Genomic DNA, 25,533 nt, shown 5'->3' on the forward strand with positions numbered 1-25,533 from the left:
TCAGCTTAGTTTTATTCACATGTTAACATCTGATCTTCCTGAAAAACTGCTGCCCAGTGTCTGGAGCAATTCTGAGGGGCTTTTGGGTGAGAACAGCAATGCTCCCAGAGAGTTTGGAAGCTGAGATTACTGCTGCAGCTCTCAAGTTTAATGTCTTGGAGATGACTGGGAGGTTGTCTCAGGTTGCAAAGCACACTATTCCCGAAGGCCTGCTGGACTGAAGCTGGAATTTTGTGTGCTTGGTTTTCTGGGCTGTGGTGGAGGTGAGGGTGAATTGGTGCCTTGGGACCGTCTGAATTACGTCTGAGGTGCGGGGGAGGAGGCAGCCACAAGCCAGGCCTTAGAGAGCAGCAGACCCTCATTCTGAGCCACTATGAAGCACTTCAGTGTTCAGGCATGTTTTCTGTTTGAGTGACTTGCATGATAAAACTCAAGCAGGCTCCTGAACCCTCACAAATCTCCAAAAAATCTGCTGGAATCCTTTTCAGAGGTTCCAGTGGCGATTCAAGGACAATTCCCTTCCTTTGATGCCTTAGGGGCGTTACAGTACATGGACGGCAAATCCATTCACAAGGAAGATCCCTTTTTATCACAGCATCATAAATTCTTCCCCATCCCCTGGTGCAAGGACCCCCCGGGGCAGTAGCGAGGTGGGCTGGAAGGACGTTCCCACTGCAGCCCACCCTCCCTTGTGTGAATGGTTTCCTCGGCGTGGGTGTGCTGAGAAGAGACTAGAGAGAATCACTGCAGTTGCGGCTGAATCATTTTTATTATTGCAGTTTGTAGGGGATTTTTGAAAAAAAGCGAAATTTCTACTCAGTCCTTTTGAATGTGGTTCAGTAAGAGAAAGTAAGGGTGAGAATCGTTGGGTTCAGTGCCTTCCTTAGCTGTTTATATGGCTAAACAGAGAATAAACTGTAACTAACTGTGATCTGTCAAGGAACGGCACCCACTGGGTGGGAGGAAATGGGCTCAACCCACTTCTCCTGGCCCTCAGGAACGGTCCCCTCCGGAGCCCTGGCCACAGCTTCCCCATCGGCTCTCCGCTCAGGAAGCTGTGCTCAGAAAGGGAAGAAACAGCAGCACTAACATGACTGGCATGTTTTCCATACACATGCCATTCTTGCTCATAATTGGCTTTTTGTCTCCAATCCCAGAAGCGGGATTGACAGAGGGGAGAACTCTGCAAAATTTAAAATAAATTTAAAAAAAAGAATAAAAAGAGGGCAGAATTAGAGCCCATGTGGGAGAAGGGGAGAGAGAGATTTCGATCCTTTCAATTAGTGCAATGGCTGGAGTCTGAGGCTCCTAACGTAGGGATGACTTTGTGGATATTCTTGTGGAGCATCTAAAGACACACCGAACCCTCTGCTCTGGCTCTGGCACGTGACTGGGTCTCTTAGCCATGACCCAGGAATACTCAGCGCTTGGCAGGACGGAGGCCGAGCCCAGGGTTGGAGGTTTCGCAGCTTGGCAATCAGAGCCGGTCGGAGCCTGGCATTTCTGCCTTGTGAAGAATTCCACAATTTGAGTTTAATTTTGTTTTGAATGAAAACAATGTAAAAGTTGCCTGTGGAAAAAAGTGTCAGGCGTCTTCAAAGGGGGCAGTTGGTAAAACAATATGTTTTATTTTGACTTGGAGAGATTTTTAAGGAAAAATTCACGTTTTGTATAATACAAAAATATTCCCAAGTGAAAAATATACATTTTCTACTCTGAAAACTCATGATTTTTTTTTCTTCCTAAGTTATTCCTTTTTCCCTGGGCCCCAGCAGAAATGGTGCCTTCTAACGGGGAACGTGTTCTGAAAGTAAGTTTCCAATCAATTTTGGAAATAGTAAATCTTGATGAGATCCTACTCCGCGGTGGTGAGCTGAGGTGAAGAGCAGAGAGGGAGAAGCCGATGTATGGATCGGATCTGGGCTCTTGTGTTGTACAGCTTAAAAAATTGTCCTAAATCACATGCGGTACCTGCGCTAGCCTGATGCGCTCTGCTCCTGGCAGCGTGGAGGAGGAGACCTGGGGTTAAGACACAAACAGTGGGAGAGCTGGGCACCTTCTAGGGCGAGAACAACGCGCTGGGACCAAAAAGCTGCCGGTCCTGCGGCTGCGCCGTGGCTCCATGCCAGGCAGCGCTCTGCCGTCCAGACGGAAAGGCTGCACCTAGAGCTGCATCGAACTTGGTCCTTTAGGTTTTCAGACTAGAACTAGGAATTTGCCTCCTGGGTTTTGGCAGGGTGAGAACTGCAGCCCTTCCTTCCCAGGTTGGAAGCAGCTTCCTCCTAACTTCCTAGGCCAGCTCCATCATTTCCTCCAAATCTTGTTCTAGTTACAAAATAAAAAGGCTTGCACAGGTTGGTCTGAAGAGCAGAAATGGTCCTGTATTTCTGCCCAGCTCTGACACACGTGTAATGCATCCCTTTTCCCTGGACAGCAGAGCCCTAAAGATGGCATCTAGGTCTTATCAGATGTGAGTCAGATCCATGACCTTGCGGAGGCAGCAGTGAAATTAAGATGCTCTTGGTTACCTGTCTTAACAGAAGTAGTCACCTGTTTGCGGTGACTGCTCAGCGCTTCATCCCTGCCTCTAGCACTGTTTTGACCCATTAATCAGTCAATTTTTCTAGTACCTTGTTGCTTAAGAAAGACTTAAGAGCATCTGACGACCCCTGTACAGTCAGGATCAGGTGGATTTTCATGCTTACATTTTGACATCAGACCAGTAGGCCAGTGACAACATGCATCCGTGGTGTGTCGTGGCATCTCAATTGAGTGCAATTTGAACATCCAGCGTTTTAGACCAGCTTTCTTATTTTGAAAACAAGGCTAATTGTAATGCCGAATGTCACATCTGGAAAATATTTGCATATTTTTCTTGTTCTCTTGATCAAAGAGCCAAATGGGAAGGGCTTTAACAGAGTGGCTCACGTGCACTCTTTTTTAATCTCTTTTTGGGATTACGTTTTGTCCTCGGACGCATCCAGACAGATCCTTCAAGTGATAAAAATGTAAGAAAACAACTCAAAAGAACAAGAGCGCTGGAAGGGTGACATGTGTACCCCCAAACAGTTGTTGTGTGCAGCTCTGTGTCGAGGGCTTCGGGGAATGAGCGATGCCTTTTCCAAATCGTCGTTTAAGAGCAGGCAAAGAGCTGTGCTGGAGTCAGGGACACGTAAAAAGATTGTCGGATCTGAAGTTTGTAAATAATAAGGTCTTCAGGAACCTAGTGCCAACAGTAATAATCCTACCAGTAATTCTAGCAGGAAAGTGGGAGAAGGACTAATTAAACCAAACCAGAAATGCTTTCTTTGCAGCGCTGGCAACTGTACATCAGCAACTTGAGCCTGACCAGTAAAGCTGACCAGACACAAGTGAAAGTAACCAATCTCCTTTCCAAGGGAGGTCAACCATTAAAAGAAAATAGACAACACCAACTGCGACCAGGAAATAACTCTGTTGGTTTTAATAATTTCATGGATCATTCGCAATGTAGGTAAGGGAATTAGGTTTCCTTTTTAAAAAAAGAAAAAAGTAACAGTTGGATGTTACCACATTGGTGTGCTTTGAGCCCTGCGAAACATCTTAACATCCTCCTTTCTTGTCTTTCTGCTTAAAGGCGTGAAAACTGAGCCACCTATTTAGCAAAGTGCTTGGCATCACCAAGATGAGGGTATGTGAGCTCTCTTACAGGCTCAGCTTTCATTTCGGTAGGCCTGATTCTGATCTTAGGGGAGCAACAAGGACTCTCTGTGGCAGTCGACTGGCAGGAACCGAGCCTGTGCATGCGAGAGAGAACAGAATCAAACCTACCAAAACCCAAAACTACTCTTGCCTCTTGGTTTCTGGCTGCCGCCTGCACACAACCCTGATTTTTCCATTTCCCCTCAGCTCAAAGAAAAGGAAAAAAAAAAAGAAATGAAAATGGAAAAGCCAGAAAACAACCCCCCCAGACAACCCGTACGGGCTGTCTGTTAGATTCAAGGCTTTGATCCTCTATTTGCACAGAAAGGAAGACATGTAGCTGCTAACTCCCATTGCACAGGGCCAAGGGGGTTCTGTAAAGCATCAACGGACAGACAGGATTAGTTTGAACACAGATTGCATACCTGTTGCCCTCCTTCTGGAGGGCTGTATATGTACCACAAGAATAACGGCCGCCGACCCCAGGAGTTCACAAAATGGACCTGTGCCGGGACGGAACCCCGCTAGTTGCAGTTCAGCGAGTGCCTCTGATGACTCGCACAAAACTTGAGGTTGGCCTGAACTTCCAAGAGTCTTCAAGACAGTTCCTGGATAATGGGGGCTTCCAAGCATTGGCTGGGATGGACATCTTTTTTTGTCATTTATTTCCAAGAGGACAGTGAGGGAACAAGACGAGACTCTTGGTCAAGGAGCTGTAATGCAGGATACAGCTTGGATGTTAGAGCAGCAAAGCCAGGGCTTATACAGCGCAAGAGCATCTGTCCCCATTGTTATGCACGTGCTGCTCCAGGCATGCAGGGGCATTTTCTAGGAACTGGTGCTTTCTTCCATCCTCCAAGCATGACAGAAGTTGGGGGCCTGCGGTGCAAAGGGTGCTCTTTAAAAAAGGAGGTATAAACTGTAACTGAATTTATTGGAACACAGGGTTGTTTCATCAGGGGATGCGATGGAGGAAAGGAAGGGTTCAAGCTTTGAGAAGCAAATTTGGGTGAGAACAGGCACCTTTTCACTCTTTTGAACACTGTAAATAATAATAATTAAAAAAAAAAGACCAAAAGGCCACCCTCCCCTGTCCCTCCCTCCCAATCCCAAGGCTTGCCTTCACATCATGCTCTTCCTGTACTGAGACTGTGAGCTCTGTTTGGGTTTTGAGTCTGACTGCTGCAGTTCAAACTGTTTGTACAGGTCCCTCAACTCTTTGATCTCCTGCAACACCCTCTTGGCTTGGCTCCAGGTGGAGGAAGCCTCCCCCAGCAGCCTCTCAGATTCCTGCAGGATCCTTTCAGAGTCCGACTTGGAAGATGATGAGGAAGAAGAGGTGGTGGTGCTGGTGCTGGTGTTGGAATCCTTGGTCTTTCTCTTGCCTTCCCCGTAGCCCTTCACCTCTGTCAGCAGTTCCTGAGTTTTTTCCAGTTTCAGTGCAACCAGTTCTTGTATCCGGGACAGCTGCTCTGGTTCTGCTGAGGCAAACTGAGCCTCCAGCCCCCTCCTCAGCACCGCCCGGTGCGTGGAAGAGTCCCGTCGAGACAGAATTTCTTCCATGGAGGCACATTTATTCTTTTCTGAGTGCGAGAGCTTTTTTGGGACCTGGGGTGTGTACATGGTCCCTTTGTCAAAAGAGTCATTGCGCTGCCCAGATCTGTCCCATGAGGTCACCTCCCGTCTTGGGAGGCTCCCTGTCCGGCCTTTCTCTGACGACTTGATGTTCTCTGAATCCGATCGACGCCGGCCAGCAGTAAGATGTGCCACTGACTTATCCAGATCCACCCGGAAACTCTCTTCACAGGTGCTGTGATCCTCTGGAGAGGCGTCTTCCTCTTGGATCAGGTCGAGTGTCAGCATGCCATCAGAGGTTGAGGTAGATGCCTGGAGAAGCAGACAAAGACCTGTGTTATCATAGGAACAGGCATGGCTGCACACTACTTCTGGATGTCTCTTATACCTAAGAAGTGCATCACCCGCACTGGGATGCAAAGATGGAGCAGGAATACTAGCAAGTGTGACCTAGTGACAGAGCCCCAGAGGTGCTGGGATCTAGCTGAGATGCAGATCAGCTGAACGGCCTTGGGCAAGTCATCTGTGCTAACCCATGACTGAGTTCCCAGCTGTGTGACTCCTCTCCATCAGGAACTTGAAGGAGCATTTCATTTTCAGCGTCAGGAAAACAGATGCCAGTGATCATAGTATCACAGAATCATAGAATCATTAAGGGTGGAAAAGACCTCTAGGATCATCAAGTCCAACCGTCAGGTGATGGCAAGCTACCGCTTTGCAGAAGGGTTTGCACAATGCAATGCTCTACGAGAATGGAGGACTAGATCTGATGGCCCAGGACAGCCCTGGCTCTTACGGCAATTTTCAGCTCAGGCCAGAGCTCTGACACCAGGTCTTCTTGCATTTACTTACAAATGAAGTAGCTACAAGGGAACTTTACCCAAACAGGTGTCTGGAATTTGTTATACGTACCACAGCCATCAAATGTCCCCGTGTTGGAGGGCGTCGGGAGTGCTGTATTTTCGCTCTGTCACGTGTTGGGTGGGCGAGGTAGCTGTCCTCTTCGACAGTAACCTAAAGGGGTGACAAAGGCTAGTGAACATCTGGGAGCATTGGAAATATGAGCCATTCCTAGTTTCTGTAGCTGCAGTCAGCCAGAGGCACCGTGGCAGATCATTTATTCCTCCAGGATTCCCTTTCTCTTGTGACCTGGCCATATGCTGAGGGTGAACTTCTCCCTCATACCTCAGGGCCAGGATCCTTCGCTAAAGGCTGTCGGGCAGGAGAGCGCAGCAGGGGGAAGATTGGGCCACAAACAGTGAATCCTGAACTCGAATGCAGAGTTTGCAATTCTGTAGTGCAAACGTTTGCTGGACAGGAGGAGAGCTGTGATCACCACCTGAAACAAACCTAGAGCTGAGCTGGAACAAGGAAAGCAATGCATTCCCGACATGCTAACTTGCTGGACTCCTCGGGCTGCTGAGCTGTGCCAGGATTGCATTGGGAGCACAGCCTGACCGCCTGGTGTTACTGGACAGCTACAGTTGGCAACACCCTCCCAAGTCAGTGTGCCCAGGCACATGAAGACTGATAGGTTTGTAAAACCTGCCTGTACAGCGTCGACACCGTACTGGTCCCAAAGGCGATCACTGGTCCAAGGCTTGTAGGTGGGACTCACTGATCTATGTGCTTGCACAGATGCAGAGAAGGAGCTTTGCAAGTAGAGCCAGCAGGGAATGGGGTGTGGGAACACAGAATCCAGCCTTAGAAGAATCTTAGAGTGTTTCCCCAGTCTCTCCCCTCTGTGCCGTGATGGGATCAGATCTACTTAAGTCATTCCTGACAATTATCTATTGAATCTCTTTGTAAAGATTTCAATGACTGACTCTCCTTGAAGCAATCTATACTGTTGTTTGCTATGCTGCTTTCCGCCCTACGGCTTTTCCTTTGGTCTGACCTTCGTTTTCCTTCACTACAGGGTTTTGTGTTGCCATCCGTGAGAACAAACAGCATCACAGCGGTGGGCCGCCTGTGTTGCGGTAAGTTGAATGTGGATGAGATAGATCTGAGACAGATCTAAACGGAAGAATAGTTGTCATGAAGCATTAATGTGAGAGTGTTGAAATGCTCTTTCAAACTGGTAGCAAGAGCCTTCTCAAGGTAGTTATCATTCACACTGGAATTAACTATGCGGGAATGCTCACACTGATCTAAACCTGGCCTCTGCCAGCTCAGCTGCGGTTGTAAGCGTACACTTTGTCTGCAGGAGGAGGCTGAACTGATGTTGCTTTGTTCTTTTTTCTAGTAGAAGCTGCTTTGCATAATTGTGGTAGTTACTTTGGGACTTTCATGCAGCAATAATGCTGCCACTTTGGGAGTGGTAGGAGCTATGCTAGTTACGCTTTGTGTGGACGTGTTCTCAAGTAGGCAGGGCTACACTGTTCCGGGGCCCTCCTATTGCTGTCCCACAGTGCACTGATGCCTCATCTCTCTGGTTGTCCCTTTTTTTTTCACTAAATGGAGAGCCCGACTTGTGTTCACAGAAATATATATGCCAGACAGTGCTGAGAAGGCAGGATTAAACATTCCTGATTTGAGCCTTGGGCAGCAGAAAAGGATCTGCAAAGTTTAAATGCCCAGTAAGTCCCCTTCCTTCAGCCAAAGCAGTGGAAATGGGCCTGTCGCTTGGAGATGGTGATTGAGAGGGGTAGGCGGGATGAAGATGGACTGAGGTGGGCTAACAGATGGTGCCGTGCTATTAGGGTGCTCTGAAGATAACATGGGACTCTATTGGCTTTCAGTTAACTCCTTAATTCAGTTCCACTACTTAAAGCTCCTTTGCAAACAGAGGCATGCTGCATGATCATCCAGGAGCAGCAAGGAAAGGCTCTCCCAAGCCCTGGGAAACCATTCCAAACAGTCCCACCCTCCCTGTGCAAAGCAAGGCTGGGCTCCAAAGTGAAGGCTTCTCACTGGGGCGGGTGTGACAGAGCCTTGGCAGCTGCCCCTTGCCATCACTTTGCAATCAGTGCTGCATAGTAATCCCGAAGCTGGGAGGACCAAACTACCCCAGAAGAGCTCGCTCTGCAGGTGTTGGTGACTCTGTTTTGAGTGAGGTCTGTAAACCCCAACAGCTTTGCACTCCTTTTAAATAGGAAATGGAGAGGGTAGGAGGGGTTGCTGCTGCCTCCAGCAGTCTGAAGTCTTCACCCAAGATTAAAGTTGAGGCAACAGAGCCTGGGTCCAGCCCTCAGAGTCCTGCTCACCTCATCTAAGATGCGGTTTTTAGCACGTGTGATTGCAGAGTTGAGGGCATTTATCCAGGACTCTTTCTCTTCTGGACTCACAGCCAGGAAGATCAGATTTGGTGCCTACAAAAGAGGGAATTCAGGTCAGTGCCAGTGACTAAACTCATACAGAGATGCTTTCACACTGTCCCTGCCCACAGAAAAGCTACACGGCCTTTGCAGCTGGCTTGCCTTAGTGGGAAAATGCAAAGCAGACCTGCTCCTGCCGTCCTGGGCTGCCACACACTGCCCCTGGCCTCTCTGCTTCTTGGCAGCCTTGTGCAAGGCAGACCATCATTCCTCACAGTACCCAGCTTTTCAAACCAAAAGCTGTGTACCATATTTACTTCCCTCATGGCTGCAGTTCCTCCTTCCCCCTCTTTGCCTTCCCACACACCATTCTAGATTGTGCCCTCATCAAACGATGATGCAGCCTTTCTGTGCATCTGCTGCTCACATGCGATTTATCTGTTGCCACCTCAGACTTTGACAGAGTCTGTTAGACAAGCAGCTACAGTAGGTACCCACAGAAGGAGACGGATTTTCTGTACTTTGATATGTCAGATGCACACTGAGGGCAGAGCAGTTCTGAAAACGGCCTGTGTAGGGGATCCAGGATCCTTAGGCATTCTTTTTTTTAAAGTCAGATACTCAGTAGCAATGAGTTTTAGCCTCCACAGCATTTTGTTCCGTTCTTTCCATTGCTCAGGGCGCCTGGGGACAGCGCAGCCGCTTTCCATTTTCCCCTTCTCTTCCCTTTTTTGCATTTCATGGTGTTACACAATCCTTATCAAAGTGTGGGGTGGGCTACTGTGTGGTCTACTGAAACAAGTCAGAATGAATAGTGTCAATCCAGCTCACGTGTGTGGTTGTGGGTGGGTGCATCTGTGCCAGAGACAGCTTGCGGTTAGAGACTGGCTCTCTTTTTGCAGTGGCAACAGAGACCTCATGGGAAGTTCTGTTCCTAGGTAGCAGTGCCCCCATTCTGGCACCTTTTAGCTTTCCTCTGGGCAGAAAGTACTCCTGGGACAAAGTCCCATGCAGCTCTTTTGATGCTGCCCAAATCTTGGGCAGGAAACCCAGGGACTATCAGCATCCCTCCCTTCCCTGCCTCCCCCCTGTGAATAAACAAGTGCAGTCAGCTAAATCAGAGCTGCCAGGGGTGGCGGCAGTGAAACGGCTTCGTCCTTGCTCCTGGCAAATGTTGTGACACCTTCCTTTCCTGGAGTCAGAATACTCTCAGGTACACAGATCCAGAGCTAAGTGCTTGGTCATATTTACTTAGTACACGGGAGGCCCGAGTCCTCTCACAGCAGAAGCCCTGCTTCTCACTCCACCTCTCACTGTTGCTATCAGTCCTGACGTGGTAAATGGACATTCGTATATTTTAAACCATGAGATGTGACTTGGGCTCCTACACAACTCACTCCCCAAGTGCTGTGTCAAGCCCTTGGGTGTGGGGCAGGTAACAGGGGCAGCCTGGCCTTCACCGAGAGCTACTGGCTTTCTCGTGCTGACCGCGTGCTTGGGAGCAAAGCGTACCGTGTTGCCAGGCTGTCGGGAGTGGGCGAGGGTAAATTTGCTGTGGTTCTTTTTGCTTCTGCTTTTGGACTTCCTGAGCTCTTCACATTTCTCATAATCACTCAGGTCAAACATTTCCTGTATGTTTTTTTCATCTTTTACCTGCAAAACAAAAATAAAGTTACAGCCTTGCAGATGTCGGGCAGAGAGGCAGTAAGAGGGTGCTGCTCCGAGCCAGCGGGGTGCCTGGCTGGGGCTGCTGTCTGCATAGGGGGTTTGGATGCACAGAATGTGTGCTGGAGCCTCCAGTGTGTTATGTGGCCACCAAAACATTGTGCAGGAGTCTTCCACCTTAAGGCACGAGTACAGTAAAGGAACTATTCGATGGGGAGAGCTGGGCTTGGTTTAGGGGGGAGGGAAGTAGAGATTTTCAACGTGATAGTTTTGACTCGAGTCTCTTCTAGAATGAGGGGACGTATTTAGAAGGATAACTTGGAAATCACAGCCTCCTAGGTTAATTCCTTCTTCGATGCGGATTCCTTCAAAATATAACTGCCTCTCCCACCCCCAAAGTTATGGGGGCTAGGCTGAACTGACATGCAGGTATGACCAGACTTTTCATCGTGTTTATGCTTGTGGATGCTCAGAATGAATAGGATTTACTCCAGCAGCAAGGAGAGGACCCTGTCTGCTCGGGGGAGGTTCATGCGGAGGCAGGAGATGCTGGGAGGAGGTGGACTTTCATTTGCTGATGAAAAGGGGCAATCATATTAGCACTTGTTGCTTTTCTGGAGACAGCATAACAAAAGTTTGAGGGATAAAGATTAGCACTTCCTATTTTTAACCTGGTGGTATTACTGAAGCCTGTGCTGACAGCTGATTTGGGGGGTGGATGAAGCACATCCAGTCCCAGATTACCGACACGATGTGTGTGCTGCTCTCCCCCGCTGCTGAGCCTCATCCCTTGCAAAGGGGCTATGGGCAGAATTCATCCAGGCACCCGTGACTGCCCAGATCAGGGCTGGCCGGCCCCCCCGAGACCTTCAGCAGCCAGTGCATTCATAGAAGGCATCAGGAAGGAAGAAAGTGCCAGGGCTTAGCCTCCACCGACAGAAGCACTTCTTGGTTGTCCTTTAGAGAGTCATCAAGTGGCCACTTTGCCACTTTTACAAGATCTCACTTTCTGCAGGTCTATTGCCTAACACTTCCTGTATTAGCCATGGTGTGACAGGCACACAGCTATAAATAAATATCACAGGGGCTTAAATTGAAGATGTGACTTGCCCAGGGTCACAAAAGCTGTGGCTGAGCTGAGGAGGAAGCCAGGGTTCTTGAAACTGTCCCGTGGCCGACAGACCCCTGACCTGAAGGTGCCATCACTCTGGGGTCACTTGGAGCAAAGAAGAGAATGCACAGCCGGCCTTCTGCCTGACCCCCGTTGGGTCTGTGTGGCCTTCCCTGTCATTGCTGTCTTTAATGCACTGTCCTCACATCCCACTCCTACAGCATGGCAGCTCTCCTCTTCCCACAGTAAACATGAGGAACGTAGGTAACTAGGATGGGGGAGAACTTGGTTTTGCAGGTCTGCTAAGGCCAGAACTGTAGCAGGCTCAAATCCATGTCACCCTGCTTAATCCGACTCCAGCCGGGGTCAGTACGGGCTGGGATCTGCAGCAGGGTTTGGGTAACTCAGGTGCCGGGAAGGCAGACAGTGATGGGGTCTTAGCTCTTGGATTCCTTGAAAGGACTCCACCCCATTTCATATGTTTCCTCCCTAGTTTTGGGAAGCACTGAAGGAATTCCCCAGGATTTTTCCAATACAATTTAAACAAAGAGACTAACTAAAAATGTTGTAACCAGCTTTCTAACCAGAGACACAGACAAACTTACCATCTGGCCTCACATAATGACTGCAGTTCCCCCTCTATCCTTTTTCCTTCTACCCCCCGAGTTTGCCTTCAAGAACTAGGAGGCAGACACTGTGCGCAGCTATTCCTGAAGGCCCAGAAGCTATTGCTTATTTCTGCTCGTAACAACAGCCACTGTGTACAGGCTATTATGAACATATATGGAAAAGTCTCTCGCAGATAATGTCTATCTATATATCCTCCTTGTGCATTTCTAATAGGCTTTTATCTCTTCCCAGTACCACCCTACAACCCACCTCTTTCCAAGAATCTTGGCTGAATTCAGCCCTGTTCATCTGCAGCAGGAAAAGCCGAGTCCCTCCGAGCCCCCGGCTGGGACACAACGGCTGAGGCACAACTCCGCACTCCAGATGTTTGCTCTTGTAGGTCACTGGGACTTCCCCAGCTCTTCCCTCCTTTCTCAGACACACAGAGTCTGCACTGCGAACTCATGGGAGCCAGGACTCAAACACCTTGCCTCTAGGAATATCTACAGGGGGTTGAGGAAAGGAGGGGTGTAGATAGTCCTTTAAAAGACTTGGACTGACAAGGGCTCTAACACCGCGCTTGTCTACCCGTGACACACACAGCAGACCCTGCTTTTCACCAAAGTGCGTAGACCAGTTATAAAATGCTTAAGAACGGAGAATAAGCAACATCTATTTGCATTAAAAGGATGATGGTGGGGTCCCATTTCTGAGTTTCAGACGAGGCAGGCAGGTTCAGCCCCCCATAGGTATTTCATGGGGGTGGGTGCACGCGTGGCTGCCGTTGAGGATGTGGCCCAGAGTGAGTCGGGTGCCTGTGGCTATGTCTGCCGTTCTGCCAGAGCTGCAGCCCAGGGAGGAAAGGCAGGTTCCTGCTCACTTTGAATTGATTCCCCCTCGCACACAGCCTTGGTAGTATAATGAGGCCGTAAAGTGAATGGGGCTGTAATTTAGTCATTTGAAGGTGGCTTTGTTCTGCCTTGGTGGTGGGAAGAGGTCTCGGTATCAGCCCAAAATGGGGTCCATCGCGGTGATGCAGCGGCAGTGATTTCAGCGGGCATGGGAAGGTCAGCAGTCTCGTCTCACAAGGGGCATCGCCAACTGATTTCCCCTCTTTCTCCCGCACTGAGACATGCAGGCAGAGAAGTAAGCAGCAGAGCAAAATAACAGAGCATTCAGTGTGTAAACAGTGGAACTAGAGAGAAGGAAGGTGAAAGGCAAACTTCAGAAGTACCAGCCAGCTCTTTTGTCCTTTGTGGGAGGCTACGGAGGCCAAAATGAGGGAGGTGGTGGGCATGAATTACAGCACAGAGCAGCCTCACAGGCAGGAGAGGATGAGTGCTCAGAGGCTGAGGATGGTCATGCAGGCCATCCTCTGTAAGAAAAAGAAAAAAGCAACCCTTAAAGACCAACAAAACTGCTGGAACTATGTGGTCAGTGAAGCCTAAATGCCGGTCACCTAGGTCGACAGGAGGTGGGTGACATGCGTGCAGGGTGTCTGCTCTCCACATTTTCCATGAGATTGGAGCCATGCAAATAAAACCTTTTGGGTTTCACCAGCAGAGAATTTGGCTTGATGTTCCCAGCACCCAGGCAACGCACAGGTCTTTGGATAATGTTTTGGAGAGCTTTGGGAGGAGGTAGCCTCAGGAGTCGGTCCTTAGGAGGAGGGGACGGAGCCCAATTTCCCTGCCACCTGGTGTGGTTTGTAAGGGGAATGACAGGGGCAGCACAGCAGCACTGATCTTCATTTATCACAGCTCGTCATGCACCCAGGCTGCTCTGAGCGAGGAGTTAATCCTAGTGGTGGAGATTTACAGTGATCATTACGTTTTCTTGTTTGTTTTCTTCTTCTTTGCTGAATATAGATTGAACACAGTTTTGAAAGTGTGGGGTGATTTTTAGCCTCAGATGGTGAACTTGAAACTCTTAAGGAAAGGTCTGACTTCTGGGAAGGGCTGAGCATCCCCTCTGAGTAGTTTTCAGTTTGATTCCCCATCCCCAGCTTGTCTCTCGCTCTCTAACTTGCAGGGAATATGGCTTAAACAGGCTCTCCAGGGCCTGACAGCTCCTCTTTCTTACACCTTCTTTTAGGAAGTCAAGAAAAAGCTTCCCTGTCTGGGGCGCATGTCCTCTTCTCTCCACTGCACAGATTTGCACACCTGCCTGTGAAGCAGCCGGGGCTCTGCAGATGTGGGTATTTTTTGCATCCTGCTGCTTTCATTAGCCTTTCTTAAGGTCTCCCACACTGTAGTCTGAGGCTGAGAGGAATCAGGGACCACTTAGCTTAATGTGCTAGGAAGGGAGAGGCCTGGATGGTTGATTTTGGCAGAATCATTCCTAGCTGGGACGTGGCCAGCGGGTCTTTCCCTCCCCACAGCTGCTGAGTGCCTGGCATGCAGCGAGCTGATCTCAGAGCCTCATGGACAGGCAGGTCCTGCACTCCTTGCCCTGCAGGGAAGCTCTGGACTGAAAGGATTAAGGTATATAAATGCCAGCAATTGCTGCTGTGGCTGTCTGCTGGCTTTGCAATCACATTGCACCTGCCCTAGGCAGACAAAACAATTTCTTACCCTAGGGTTCAGCCTGGCTCCCCCCCACGCTCCCAGAAACGCTTCCACACTCCAGGTAGGCCAGGCGAGAGAAGGGAAACTGAGGCACAGAGAAGAAACCCAAAGTGTCCCCCACCACTTAAGACAAAGCCAGGTCCCTAAAGCAGGGTACATTAGACCCTGGAGCCATTAGACCACACAGTCCCCGCATTCCCAATGGCAGCTGCCGCTGCTTGGGGTGTAGCTACACTGCAGACGGTAGCTAATCTGGGCCTGCAGTCAACGGCGAGATGTGCTGAGGCTGACATTGCTGGCGCGTCTCTGAAGTTCAAGGAGGGGAGCTGCATTCCTCACACGCCTTGCCCCCGCAGCTGCTGCCCCAGCAGGGTCAGCCCGAAGGGACGCCGGCCACGATGGCACTCCCTGTGCCTGTGGGACGTGGCGATCCTGTGGGCACGTGGTGGGGCAGAACATCAGCTATGGTACCCAGAGTGCCTTCTCTCAAAGGCTTGTAGGGCTTATTTCTAGCCTTGCAGCTAATCATGCTTCCAAAGATCTGCTTTCTCCCGTGTGAATACTCCTTCACAGCATTCTCGCAACAGGAGGATCCCTAATGTGGTTCAGATTAACTGCCCCTTGGATGCCTTGCTGACAGACATTTACAATTTCCTCCCACATCAAATTGTCACCTGCAACAACTCTGAACCTCCTTGATTCAGACCAGGGCTGTGTTCTGGGGCCAAACGAGGAGCGAAGCAGGCGGGCAGGCAGTCAGTCACCAGGCGAAGTTTTGTGGTTTTCCTCAGATATCTTGGTGGAGATTTGCCTGAGCAGTTCCTTGTTGAGATGTGACATGCTCAAAGCAAATGTGGAAGGTACAGAAAAATCACAAGACACCAAGTGTAACGTATTCACGAGACATTCAAGAAGTCATATGTGGCTCAGGGTGTAACAAGAAACCTACAGATTCTCAGTAAAGCTGAATATCCAAACATGGGCAGTCTTGGGGACAGCGTCAGCCAGAATGTTCCCCTCTCAAGCTGAGATGAAAGTTTCACTTCCTCAAGCTGAGCAGTTCTACCATCAGGCAAGGCACAGAAATTTCTGCAGAGCTTAGCTAGAATCGGGCTGTCACTAAGATGGGAATCCACGCGTGTGCGCAACACCGGCTCTGGCCGTGCCGGGAAGCAGCGCTGGCGAGGGGCTGGCAGGTGACAGGGGAGACCCAAGTTTAATGGCCTGTCCTGTCACTGGCTCCTTGTTCTTCTCAGCCCCCTGGCTGCACAAGGGAGGCGACTGTGCCCTTCTGGTCTGCAAGAGAACTAGGAAAAGAAATACAGGGAGCATTGGGAGAGTTTCAGGTGTTACAGTGAGAGGGACCTGCAAAATGCTGTGGACATGGGGTAGAATGGCCCTTGTACAGTGGGACACTGCGGGTGGTGCACTTTTTCCTTCTCTAGTACCAGTTAGGGTGCACATGTGGGGAGAAGACAGGGCTATAGATAGAGTGTTTGTGCAGTCACCGGCGCAGCAGGAGCCGGGTTTCAGCCAGAGCCTCCCGGCCTTGGTAGAATAGAAATGGCTGTGCTCCAAGAGGCTGCCTCCCCATCTGCACACCTGCATCCTGACTGGGAGGCTGCACCATGAATTTGGTAGCTCAAGGGCATCAGCATGACCTTCCAGGCCTTTTCATGTCCATATTGCTGCCCCGAGCTAACGAGGGGATGGCGGCAGAAAGTTGCTGTCTGCTCCAGTCCCTTGCCCCAGAGAGTCATCAGCCAGGGCTACCAGAAACACAGGTCTCTCAGAATTGACTGGCCCCTGAAGAACACCCTGTGCTGGAACCAGCTCTTTTGCATCCCAGTGCTGCACTCGAATCCCAAAGCCGTGCTGTCTCCTCTCACAGGCTGCCTCCGCTGCAGGGAAGGGGAGCCAGGCTCTGCCGTTTCTGCCTAAGTGTTCTTTGACTCTGTGGTTGAGGAAGATGGTGCCACTGAGACAAGAAAGACACTTCACTGAAACTTTTCACTTCGCTCTGCAAAATGTAGAACAGGGCTTGGTGGAGCAGGAGAAGGAAGGTGGAAGTAAAAGGATGGCTTAAAAGAGTGAGAGCAGGAGAGGCATGGAAGGGGCAGCAGGTCAGACACAGTAGCCAAAAACCAAGGGTTTACACACCGGACTGACACATAGCACTACGAGTGTCCCTGAACACCTGTGTAACTGCACAGCCCCACTTAACACCCGGTACGTGTTGAACACAACGGACACCAAGGCCTTTTCGTCACCTATCAACTGCAGATGGGACGTGGAGGCAGGGAACATGCCACCCCGTACGCAGAGGCATTCACCAAGCGCAAATGCACACCATGAAGCGTCGCCACAGAACCAAGTGCGTGACCAGCACATGCACAGAAACCCCCCGAGCAGTTTGCAGGCTCCGTCGCACGCAGGACCATGTATGTGAACTCTAGACACTACTCCGAGTGTGTCCGCACACCCGCGCGCGCCCCCCTTCCAGGCAGAGAGTTGCGCAGCGTTTGATGGTGCTGTAACAAATGTGGAGCGAGAACAGACTACTTTTCAAGTGCTCTTGTGCTAATTGAGTCGATGCTTTTGGTAGCAAACAAGAAAAGGCTTAAGGAAGCCCCGAGAAGCATTTCCTCATTAACATCTCGTCATCACAGAGTCCGTTCATGCTGTCTGGACAGCCCTGGGCTTCCTGACAGGAAGTGGTAGGAGCCCAGCTGTGTCTGTGTTAGTCTGACTGCTATTCCCAAGTGCAAAGCAATAACAAAGCTGTGCTAGAAATGAGAGAACAATTACCAGAAATTTGCGGGGGGGGAGGGAACCGGTGTGGAGGAGAGCAAGGGGAAAGAATGCAAAAACGATGCTAAGAAGGTGTTCTTTGGCTTAGCAGAGCTCAGCTAACTTCAGCACATCTTGTCTTGCATGTTTCTACCCTGAATGCTTTTTTTGGCCGATGACCAAATGCTAAATAATGAAGGGGTTTTCTGCATAAGTTCACAGAGTTTGGCTCGCAGCAGGGGTACAGATCGCCGGGCAGGCTCAGAGCCCCCGCCTGAACAAGGTCTGTCAGCCTCAGCTACCCTTTTGGTGCACGGTCGGAAGAGCAAAGGTTCTAGGTGTTAGAGCAGGTTTCACAGCTTCCAGAGGTTGGTGCCCTAATCAAAGAACATAACTCAAAAGCCCTGTTTGCGTTTTCCAGGTACATCAGCTGGTCTGATAAAATATATTTCCTCTCCTTGCAGACTTGGTTTCTGCCAGGGAGAAAGCCCAGGCTTCCATCAGGAGTTCTCATCTTCTCCTAACCAAAACAAATAAATCAGGGCCAGACTAACCTGCGAGCCCAGGTCCTAGGCAGGCAGCTGAAAAAGCACAGAAATTCCTAGAAGGAATCAATGTGGATATTGATGGCATTTTGGTAGTCTGACTCTGCCTGCGGAAGTTAGCCTTTTGGAAACCTGTCCGTTCATCTCTTCCAGACAGCAGACCCATGCTTAACTCTGAGGGTACCAGACCGCGCTCACCTCTGAGGGTACCAGACCCGCGCTCACCTCTGACAGTGCCAGACCCGCGCTCAGCTCTGAGGGTACCAGACCTGCGCTCACCTCTGACGGTACCAGACTCGTGCTCAGGTCCGAGGGTACCAGACCTGTGCTCAGCTCTGACAGTGCCAGACCCGCGCTCAGCTCTGAGAGTGCCAGACCCGCGCTCAGCTCTGAGGGTACCAGACCCGCGCTCACCTCTGAGGGTACCAGACCCACGCTCACCTCTGACAGTGCCAGACCCGCGCTCAGCTCTGATGGTACCAGACCCACGCTCACCTCTGACGGTGCCAGACCCACGCTCAGCTCTGAGGGTACCAGACCCGCGCTCAGCTCTGACGGTGCCAGACCCACGCTCAGCTCTGAGGGTACCAGACCCACGCTCACCTCTGACGGTGCCAGACCCACGCTCAGCTCTGACGGTACCAGACTCGTGCTCAGCTCTGACGGTACCAGACTCGTGCTCAGGTCCGAGGGTACCAGACCCGCGCTCAGCTCTGACAGTGCCAGACCCGCGCTCAGCTCTGAGGGTACCAGACTCGTGCTCAGCTCTGACGGTACCAGACTCGTGCTCAGGTCTGAGGGTACCAGACCCGCGCTCAGCTCTGACAGTGCCAGACCCGCGCTCAGCTCTGACGGTACCAGACCCACGCTCACCTCTGAGGGTACCAGACCCGTGCTCAGGTCCGAGGGTACCAGACCCGCGCTCAGCTCTGACGGTGCCAGACCCGCGCTCAGCTCTGACGGTACCAGACTCGTGCTCAGCTCTGAGGGTACCAGACCCACGCTCAGCTCTGACAGTGCCAGACCCGCGCTCAGCTCTGAGGGTACCAGACCCACGCTCACCTCTGACAGTGCCAGACCCGCGCTCAGCTCTGACAGTGCCAGACCCACGCTCAGCTCTGAGGGTACCAGACCCACGCTCACCTCTGACAGTGCCAGACCCGCGCTCAGCTCTGAGGGTACCAGACCCGCGCTCAGCTCTGAGGGTACCAGACCCGCGCTCAGCTCTGACAGTGCCAGACCCGCGCTCAGCTCTGAGGGTACCAGACCCGCGCTCAGCTCTGACAGTGCCAGACCCGCGCTCAGCTCTGAGGGTACCAGACCCACGCTCACCTCTGAGGGTACCAGACCCGCGCTCAGCTCTGAGGGTACCAGACCTACACTCACCTCTGAGGGTACCAGACCCGCGCTCACCTCTGAGGGTACCAGACCCACGCTCACCTCTGACAGTGCCAGACCTGCGCTCAGCTCTGAGGGTACCAGACCCGCGCTCAGCTCTGACAGTGCCAGACCCACGCTCAGCTCTGAGGGTACCAGACCCGCGCTCAGCTCTGAGGGTACCAGACCCACGCTCAGCTCTGACAGTGCCAGACCCGCGCTCAGCTCTGAGGGTACCAGACCCACGCTCACCTCTGACAGTGCCAGACCCGCGCTCAGCTCTGAGGGTACCAGACCCACGCTCACCTCTGACAGTGCCAGACCCGCGCTCAGCTCTGACAGTGCCAGACCCACGCTCAGCTCTGAGGGTACCAGACCCACGCTCACCTCTGACAGTGCCAGACCTGCGCTCAGCTCTGAGGGTACCAGACCCACGCTCACCTCTGACAGTGCCAGACCTGCGCTCAGCTCTGAGGGTACCAGACCCGTGCTCAGCTCTGACGGTACCAGACCCGCGCTCAGCTCTGAGGGTACCAGACCCGCGCTCAGCTCTGACGGTGTCAGACCCGCACTCAGCTCTGAGCAGTTTTACTGCTCCGTATTGTTGTCACACAACATCCTTACCTACCCTGAGCCAACATCTTTCCCAAGGGATCCCACAGCGTGACATACAGTTCTCCCTTCCCAGGCACCTTGTGACTTAAGGAGATGAGTATTATTAGCCTTGCTTTCCAGATGGAGAAATTCAGGCAAAAGTAAATAAATGTCTGGTTTGAATTCATTTAGCGAGCGCGTGGCAGAACTGAGGACAGCATCCAGGAGTCCTGGTATTTAACCCTTTCTTCCCCAGTGCTCTGAGCTGACAGGGGGAGGCCGGAGGCCCGGCTTTACCCGCTAAACCCCCTGCCTTCTGTTCTAGAGCAGCTGCTGAGCTTAAGAGGAGCTGACAAGAAACACCAAGGTTAATACGAGAGTTAACTAGTAAGCTCCATCCACCAAATCCACGTGGCTCTGAAGGCTTTGATGGAGCAAAAATAATTTATAGCAGAGGAGGACTTTGATCTTTTGCTGAAAGAGACAACTGAGTCTCCTCTCCCATCAGTGCAGAAATCGGGCTGAGATTCAACCTGTCTAGTGACATTTCCGCTAGAGGTTTCTGTTCACGTCTCCTCAGGGTCTCCGCTATTTAATTCTCTCTCTGGCTGCAGCCAGTGCCTGCCCCATCAGCCACACCGGCAGCGGCAGGGATTCAGAAGCGGAGAGGCCTTCCTCCAGAGCAGCGAAGAGCCTCTCACACAGCTCATCAGCACAACCCAGCAGTGGCTCCATTTTCTCCACTGGGCATAATCTGATGTGTGAAAAAACAAAAGAGTCCTTGGCCTGTTCTGCTTGAGAAATCCCAATTTATTAAGCTGTTTGCGGGAGCTGCAGGCACCTGCTGCCAGGGAAGCGAGCGTGCAGAGGGAGCCTTGTGCTCTGGAGCAGAGCTCTGAAACACGCACTAAGACCTGTGGACGGGCTACCGGCCTCCCCACGGCAGACCTCAGTTCTTGTTGGTATGTGAAGGCCTGGCTTTGCTAAGGAATAAAGGGCCAGCCAGTACCAAAAACCAGTGCTCGGTGTTAAAAGACCCATCTGTCTTTGACAGAAAGTCTGGGAAACACGGAAGCGACGGGCAGCCACACCAAACGGTGCCCTCGCCCATACCCGCGCACACAGGCGCGCTCACCCAGGCAGGCGGTGCGGCACGCCACGTGCCAGGTGGCTGCAGCCGCCTCGGGTGTTGAGATTCCCGGAGATGCCAGACCCAGTGACACAGGCGCATTCGCCAGTCCTGCAGGCGCAGTCACTTGGGTGCACAATGCAGGCAGCCAGATGTTACCTCTGTAACCACATTTCTACGCAACCACAGATTCTTCCATATAAAGACATAGGCAGTCGCTGCTGCAGGTTATTTATGGTCTTTCACACACACATTCATACACGTACAACCACAGTGCTGCTTCAGTTGCACATGCATTAGTTTTTTTCCCCGTAAAGAAATGCGCATGCACTCCTTGAAAGAAACACAAGCGCTCCTTGTTCAGAACTCGCTCCCGCATGGCCCCTCAGCCAGGCTCGTCCCTCTTGTGGGCTCAGAGCACGGGGGTGTTTGAGTGGTGTCTACCTGGGTGTAGCTGGGAGGGAGGGACGGGCAGACAGACATCTTTTTCCTGCACATCTTCACTTGTGTAGATTCCTGTATGAATATATTCTGCCCTGCGCAGGCTTTCCTGCTCCTTAGCCAAGCAGAGCCTTTGCTGTCAGTTTATTCTCCAGGGTTCAAACAGTTGGGGAACCAGAGAGAGACACAACCACCCACCCGGCAGCGCTGGGTGTCCAGGACACCCTAGTGGCACTGCAGCCAGTGGCAGCCCAGCTGGTGACTTCAGGGTGGCCAGGATTTTGGAAGACACTCTTGTTTTCCCAGGCAAGATCCAGAGTATTTCCCATCAAAGGGAGGGTTCACACACTGCTTAAAGGAGCATATTGTGCCACACAGCACGGCTTTGCTGCCCCGGACGGCCGCTGTGCAGGTCTGGGCTGCAGAGGGAGGGTCTGGGAGGATCCTCCAAACGGGGCAGCCCTGGAGCAGTTTTCCAGCATGGAGCCAGCCTGCAGAGACAGTGTGGTGACAGTCCCAGCCGCCTTGTGCTGCCTTTTCTTCAGTGGGGCCAAGTTTCTCCCTCTCCACTCCCATATGACTCCTTCCCCCACTGAATGGTGGTGAGAGGGACCCTGAAAAGTTCCTGTGTCTGTCTCTAAGTTCCCCCAAAACCACATACACAACCTCCGTGCTAGCTCAGCTGGGAGTTGCAGTATTACTCAGTCCCATCGCTGACACTGCACCTTCACACCTGTTCGAAGGACCATAAAGCACCCTGCTAACACTGTTAAACATCTGCCCAGCCTGCAGTGAATTTACCCGTACAGAGCCACCTAGTCCAGCCTGTTCCCAGTCCCTTCCCAGCTTTTCCAACTGTGTCGGCCCAGCCCATGCAGTCTTACCCGAGCAGGCAGCTCCCCTATCATTTGGACTTGGTCACAATTACTTCTCTTCCTGGCTCAAAAAGCACAAGCTCCAGTTCGATCCCCGTTAACTGGGCTTAAGTGTATGTTGCTTGAATCGGGGCCCCAGTACAGAAGAGCTATTGCCCCAGACTGGTAGAACACGAGGCAGCAGGTAAAATCCTTCCAGCCATGTAATCTGTCTGTCTAGCAGTTTCTAAACTCTGATCTGTGGTCCCAGAGGTATGTGAGCTGCTTGTAAGAGTCAAGCAAGACACGCGGGCCTGCCGTTGAGCAATACACGCTGTACAGTCTGCGCTGCTACGGGCGAATTTGGAAGGACCACAAATCAAAGCAGATCCGTACCCCTCGCTGCCTACCTCTCGCATCCATCTCTCCATCCAATTTTCCCCATCCATAAATCTATTTATAGCTTCATTGCAGGTTAGTGCTTCATTACCACTAACGCCTGCAGTCTCCAATATTTCCCTTATTATATCTCTTTACCTGAGCATCTCTAAGGCACTGAACCCCCAGCCTGCAGACGTTTATTCCCCATGCCTGTGTCTCTCCCCAGTTTTGGAGCAGCCAAGAGATCAATGAGAGTGAGCTGTGAAATGCCAACACGTAGCTAAGTGCGACCTAGGCTTTCCGTCAGCTTTTAGGCTATTTCTGTGTTCTAATACCCCCTGATCCATCTGCACTTTGCCATGCCCCATGATTCAATTAGCCTCTAAATCAAATTACGCTTGGCACTCTGGACCCTATTATCTCTCCAGATCCTAAACTGATAAAGCTGGGCCAAGTAGCCGTGCATCTGAACGACAGGCGCCCTGCAGTGTCCGCAGAGAGCAAGCTCCGCTCGTGGGAGGAAACCCACCGGCACCCAGACCCAGACCTGTATTTTCACGCTGTCCTTACACCAGCCTGACTCCAAACAGCCCCTGTGCCTCTTCCTGTGGGCACAAGTCTCACAAGTGTTAGCGATGAGTTTTTAAAGGCCAATCAGAGGGAGGAGTGCTGTGGCCTGGGGATTTCTTCCTGATGAATTTATCAACACAAAAACTAAGGGGGGAGGCTGTGCAAGGACAGCTGGATCCCAGCCTGCCAGCGCCTGCAACGCTCAGCCTGATAATCACATCCAATTAAGTCTAGTGTAAACACTACCTTAAACCCCAAACCCCAGCCGATGTTGAGCGGAGACAAGGGGGAGGAGAGGGGGCGCGTTTTTCAACGAGGTGTTGAATCGGTGGTTAGATTTCCCCGTTGTCCTCTTTTGGTGCGGTTCAGGGGGAGAAAAATACAAGAGATAAGGGATCCGTAAACGGCTCGATTCCAGTTGGGAGACCACAGTTATTTCCAAATAGAGCAGTGCAGCAGCTGGGAACAAGACCGCTGTCGAACTTAATGACAGAGGGCAGGCACAGAAGGAAGCTGGCATTGCCGTTTCGCCGCGGCGGAAAGAAGGATGAGGGTTTTAACTCTCGCTAAGTGAATCCCTTCATGTGTCCAGTGCTGGGAAAATGTCTCCCAGGCAGAGCTGTCTGGGCGAGTCGCTGTTGGAGCTGACACACCAACCCAGGCCGGGTTTCTCCGGTGCCGACTTGGGGAGGAGAGAAGCCCCCGAGAAACCTCCTCGAGCCAGGCTGGCGATGGAGGGGCGATGGCCGGGCAGGGGCGCTGGGATAAGGCTGGGGCTGCTCCGCGTGCGCTTTTCATATGCAAAGGGGAGGAAAGGGGGGATGGGAAAGGAAAATGAAACCGATCCTACCTCCTTCTCCGAGATGTAAAGCTGATCTCCCTTCAGAACCACATAACGGTTTTTCCAGATTTCCCTAAAAATGCCTTTCCCGCAAAATTTCCGCACCCAGCCGACCTTCTCTGGCTGCACAGATTGCTGGTTTCCATCCTGTTGCCCCTAACACAAAGAGAGAGGGAAGAAAATGGGGGGGAAATTGTATTATTCTTGGTTTTACACTCCTCTTCTCCCCCCCTCCCTCTTTACCCAACTTTCGCCTCCCCCTCCCCCCGGCCCCTCTCTCCACCGAGGCTGGGACCGAGGTACTTTGCTTGATTCACTCTACATAGGTTTTTCTGCTGCAGACATGAAGCAACAACAATAATACCGAGGGGACGATGCAAAAATTGCAGGCAGGGTTTCACTCCGTGCATTATATAAGAAAGGCCTTTATGTTATATTCGCCTCCTACAACGTGCGTTTGCCTATGGAAAAAGGAACAGGAGGTTGCTGGGGAGAATTTAAACGAGCTGATTTTTTACTGCAGTGAAAATTGCGTTTTTGAGGCTTTTAGGAGCAATTAATCCTAGAGGCGAAACCTACGTGTGGGTTTATATTTAAGATTTCTTCATAGGCAGCGATAAGATCTCTGGGCACAGCAGACACATACACGGCACAGAGCAGACAGAGAGCGACAGATAGATGGTGTCTCCGTATTTTATCGTTTCCTTGTGATCAAAAATGAAAACTGCCTGCCTACATCGCTCCGCTCTAAACGGCGAATAGTATCTCCTGGCGAATTCAAGAGGAAGGAGAGGCGCTGGGCAGCAGGAGAGAAGGAGAGAGGGGTGCTGGGTTTGGTTTTGTTTTGATCTGGTTGGGTTTGGGGTTTGTTTTTTTTTTTGCAAGGCAAAGGCGGGGGGAGCCGAGGCGAAGCGAACAACTGGAAATCAAGAGACAAGCCCCCCTCCCCAAAACATCCGGGAGCCTCCCCCACCCCACCGTGCCCCAAAGAAGAACTGATTCGACTCACCCTTTTTGCAGAATTATTTTTTTTCATCATTCCTTGGTGTGCTGTGCTGGAGGGAGACTGGGGGGGGATCAGAGAGGGGCTCCCGGCGGCCTCCTCTGGGGGAGAGCGTGGCTGGGAAATACACAGGCTATCTCTTCGTACTCCCTCTCTGCCTTCACCCTTTGTAGATCACAGAAGCTCTCTAGTTACATTAAGACCAGCCCGCCTCTGTAATACATCGTTAGCCACACAGACACAGCATCCCCCCCCACCAACCGGCACCACCACCACCATCACTGAGCTCTCGTGGGCTTGCACTGGGCTGGCCTGGGCTCCCGAGCTCCATCTATAGCCGTGCGCGTATGACGTCTGGAGTTCACAATAAAGGGCGAATCGCAGCCCACGAGGGTTTTTCTTCTTTGTTTCTGACTCACTGCTGATGTGAGTGTCTGTGTGTGTGGCTGGATGTGAGTGTGTTGAGGCTGGGGTCAGCGGGGGGGACGGGAGCAGACAGCACATTGTCAGATGTCCCCCCACCCCGTGTCCTGGCTGTGTCAC

General features: G+C 51.6%; 1 protein-coding gene and 1 long non-coding RNA gene across 5 annotated transcripts in view; one reads left to right on the top strand and one right to left on the bottom strand.

Moving 5' to 3' along the window:
- LOC142048468 (uncharacterized) overlaps positions 1-25,533 on the top strand; it is an 83,589-nt gene that overhangs the window by 41,681 nt on the left and 16,375 nt on the right. For 2 of the 3 annotated variants that reach the window (XR_012657478.1, XR_012657476.1), the window contains exon 4: positions 7,175-7,235. The exons of the other annotated variant lie outside the window; for it this stretch is intronic. This is a non-coding gene — a long non-coding RNA (uncharacterized LOC142048468). The remainder of the gene's footprint in view (positions 1-7,174; positions 7,236-25,533) is intronic. 3 annotated transcript variants of the gene reach the window in all.
- On the bottom strand, positions 1,605-25,372 carry PLEKHO1 (pleckstrin homology domain containing O1). 2 transcript variants are annotated; one of them, XM_075075379.1, is made up of 6 exons: positions 24,997-25,372; positions 23,997-24,134; positions 10,026-10,166; positions 8,463-8,567; positions 6,169-6,270; positions 1,605-5,568 (listed from the first exon to the last, which is right to left on the bottom strand). In XM_075075379.1, the coding sequence occupies exons 1-6, from the start codon at positions 25,024-25,026 to the stop codon at positions 4,804-4,806; spliced, it is 1,281 nt and encodes a 426-aa protein (XP_074931480.1). In that variant the 5' UTR covers positions 25,027-25,372; the 3' UTR covers positions 1,605-4,803. The 2 variants fall into 2 exon arrangements, with proteins under 2 accessions (XP_074931480.1, XP_074931479.1); XM_075075378.1 differs by having other exon boundaries at positions 23,997-24,143; positions 24,997-25,370.

The sequence above is a fragment of the Phalacrocorax aristotelis genome, chromosome 25, assembly GCF_949628215.1.
Source record: "Phalacrocorax aristotelis chromosome 25, bGulAri2.1, whole genome shotgun sequence".
NCBI classification, from domain to species: Eukaryota; Metazoa; Chordata; class Aves; order Suliformes; family Phalacrocoracidae; genus Phalacrocorax; species Phalacrocorax aristotelis.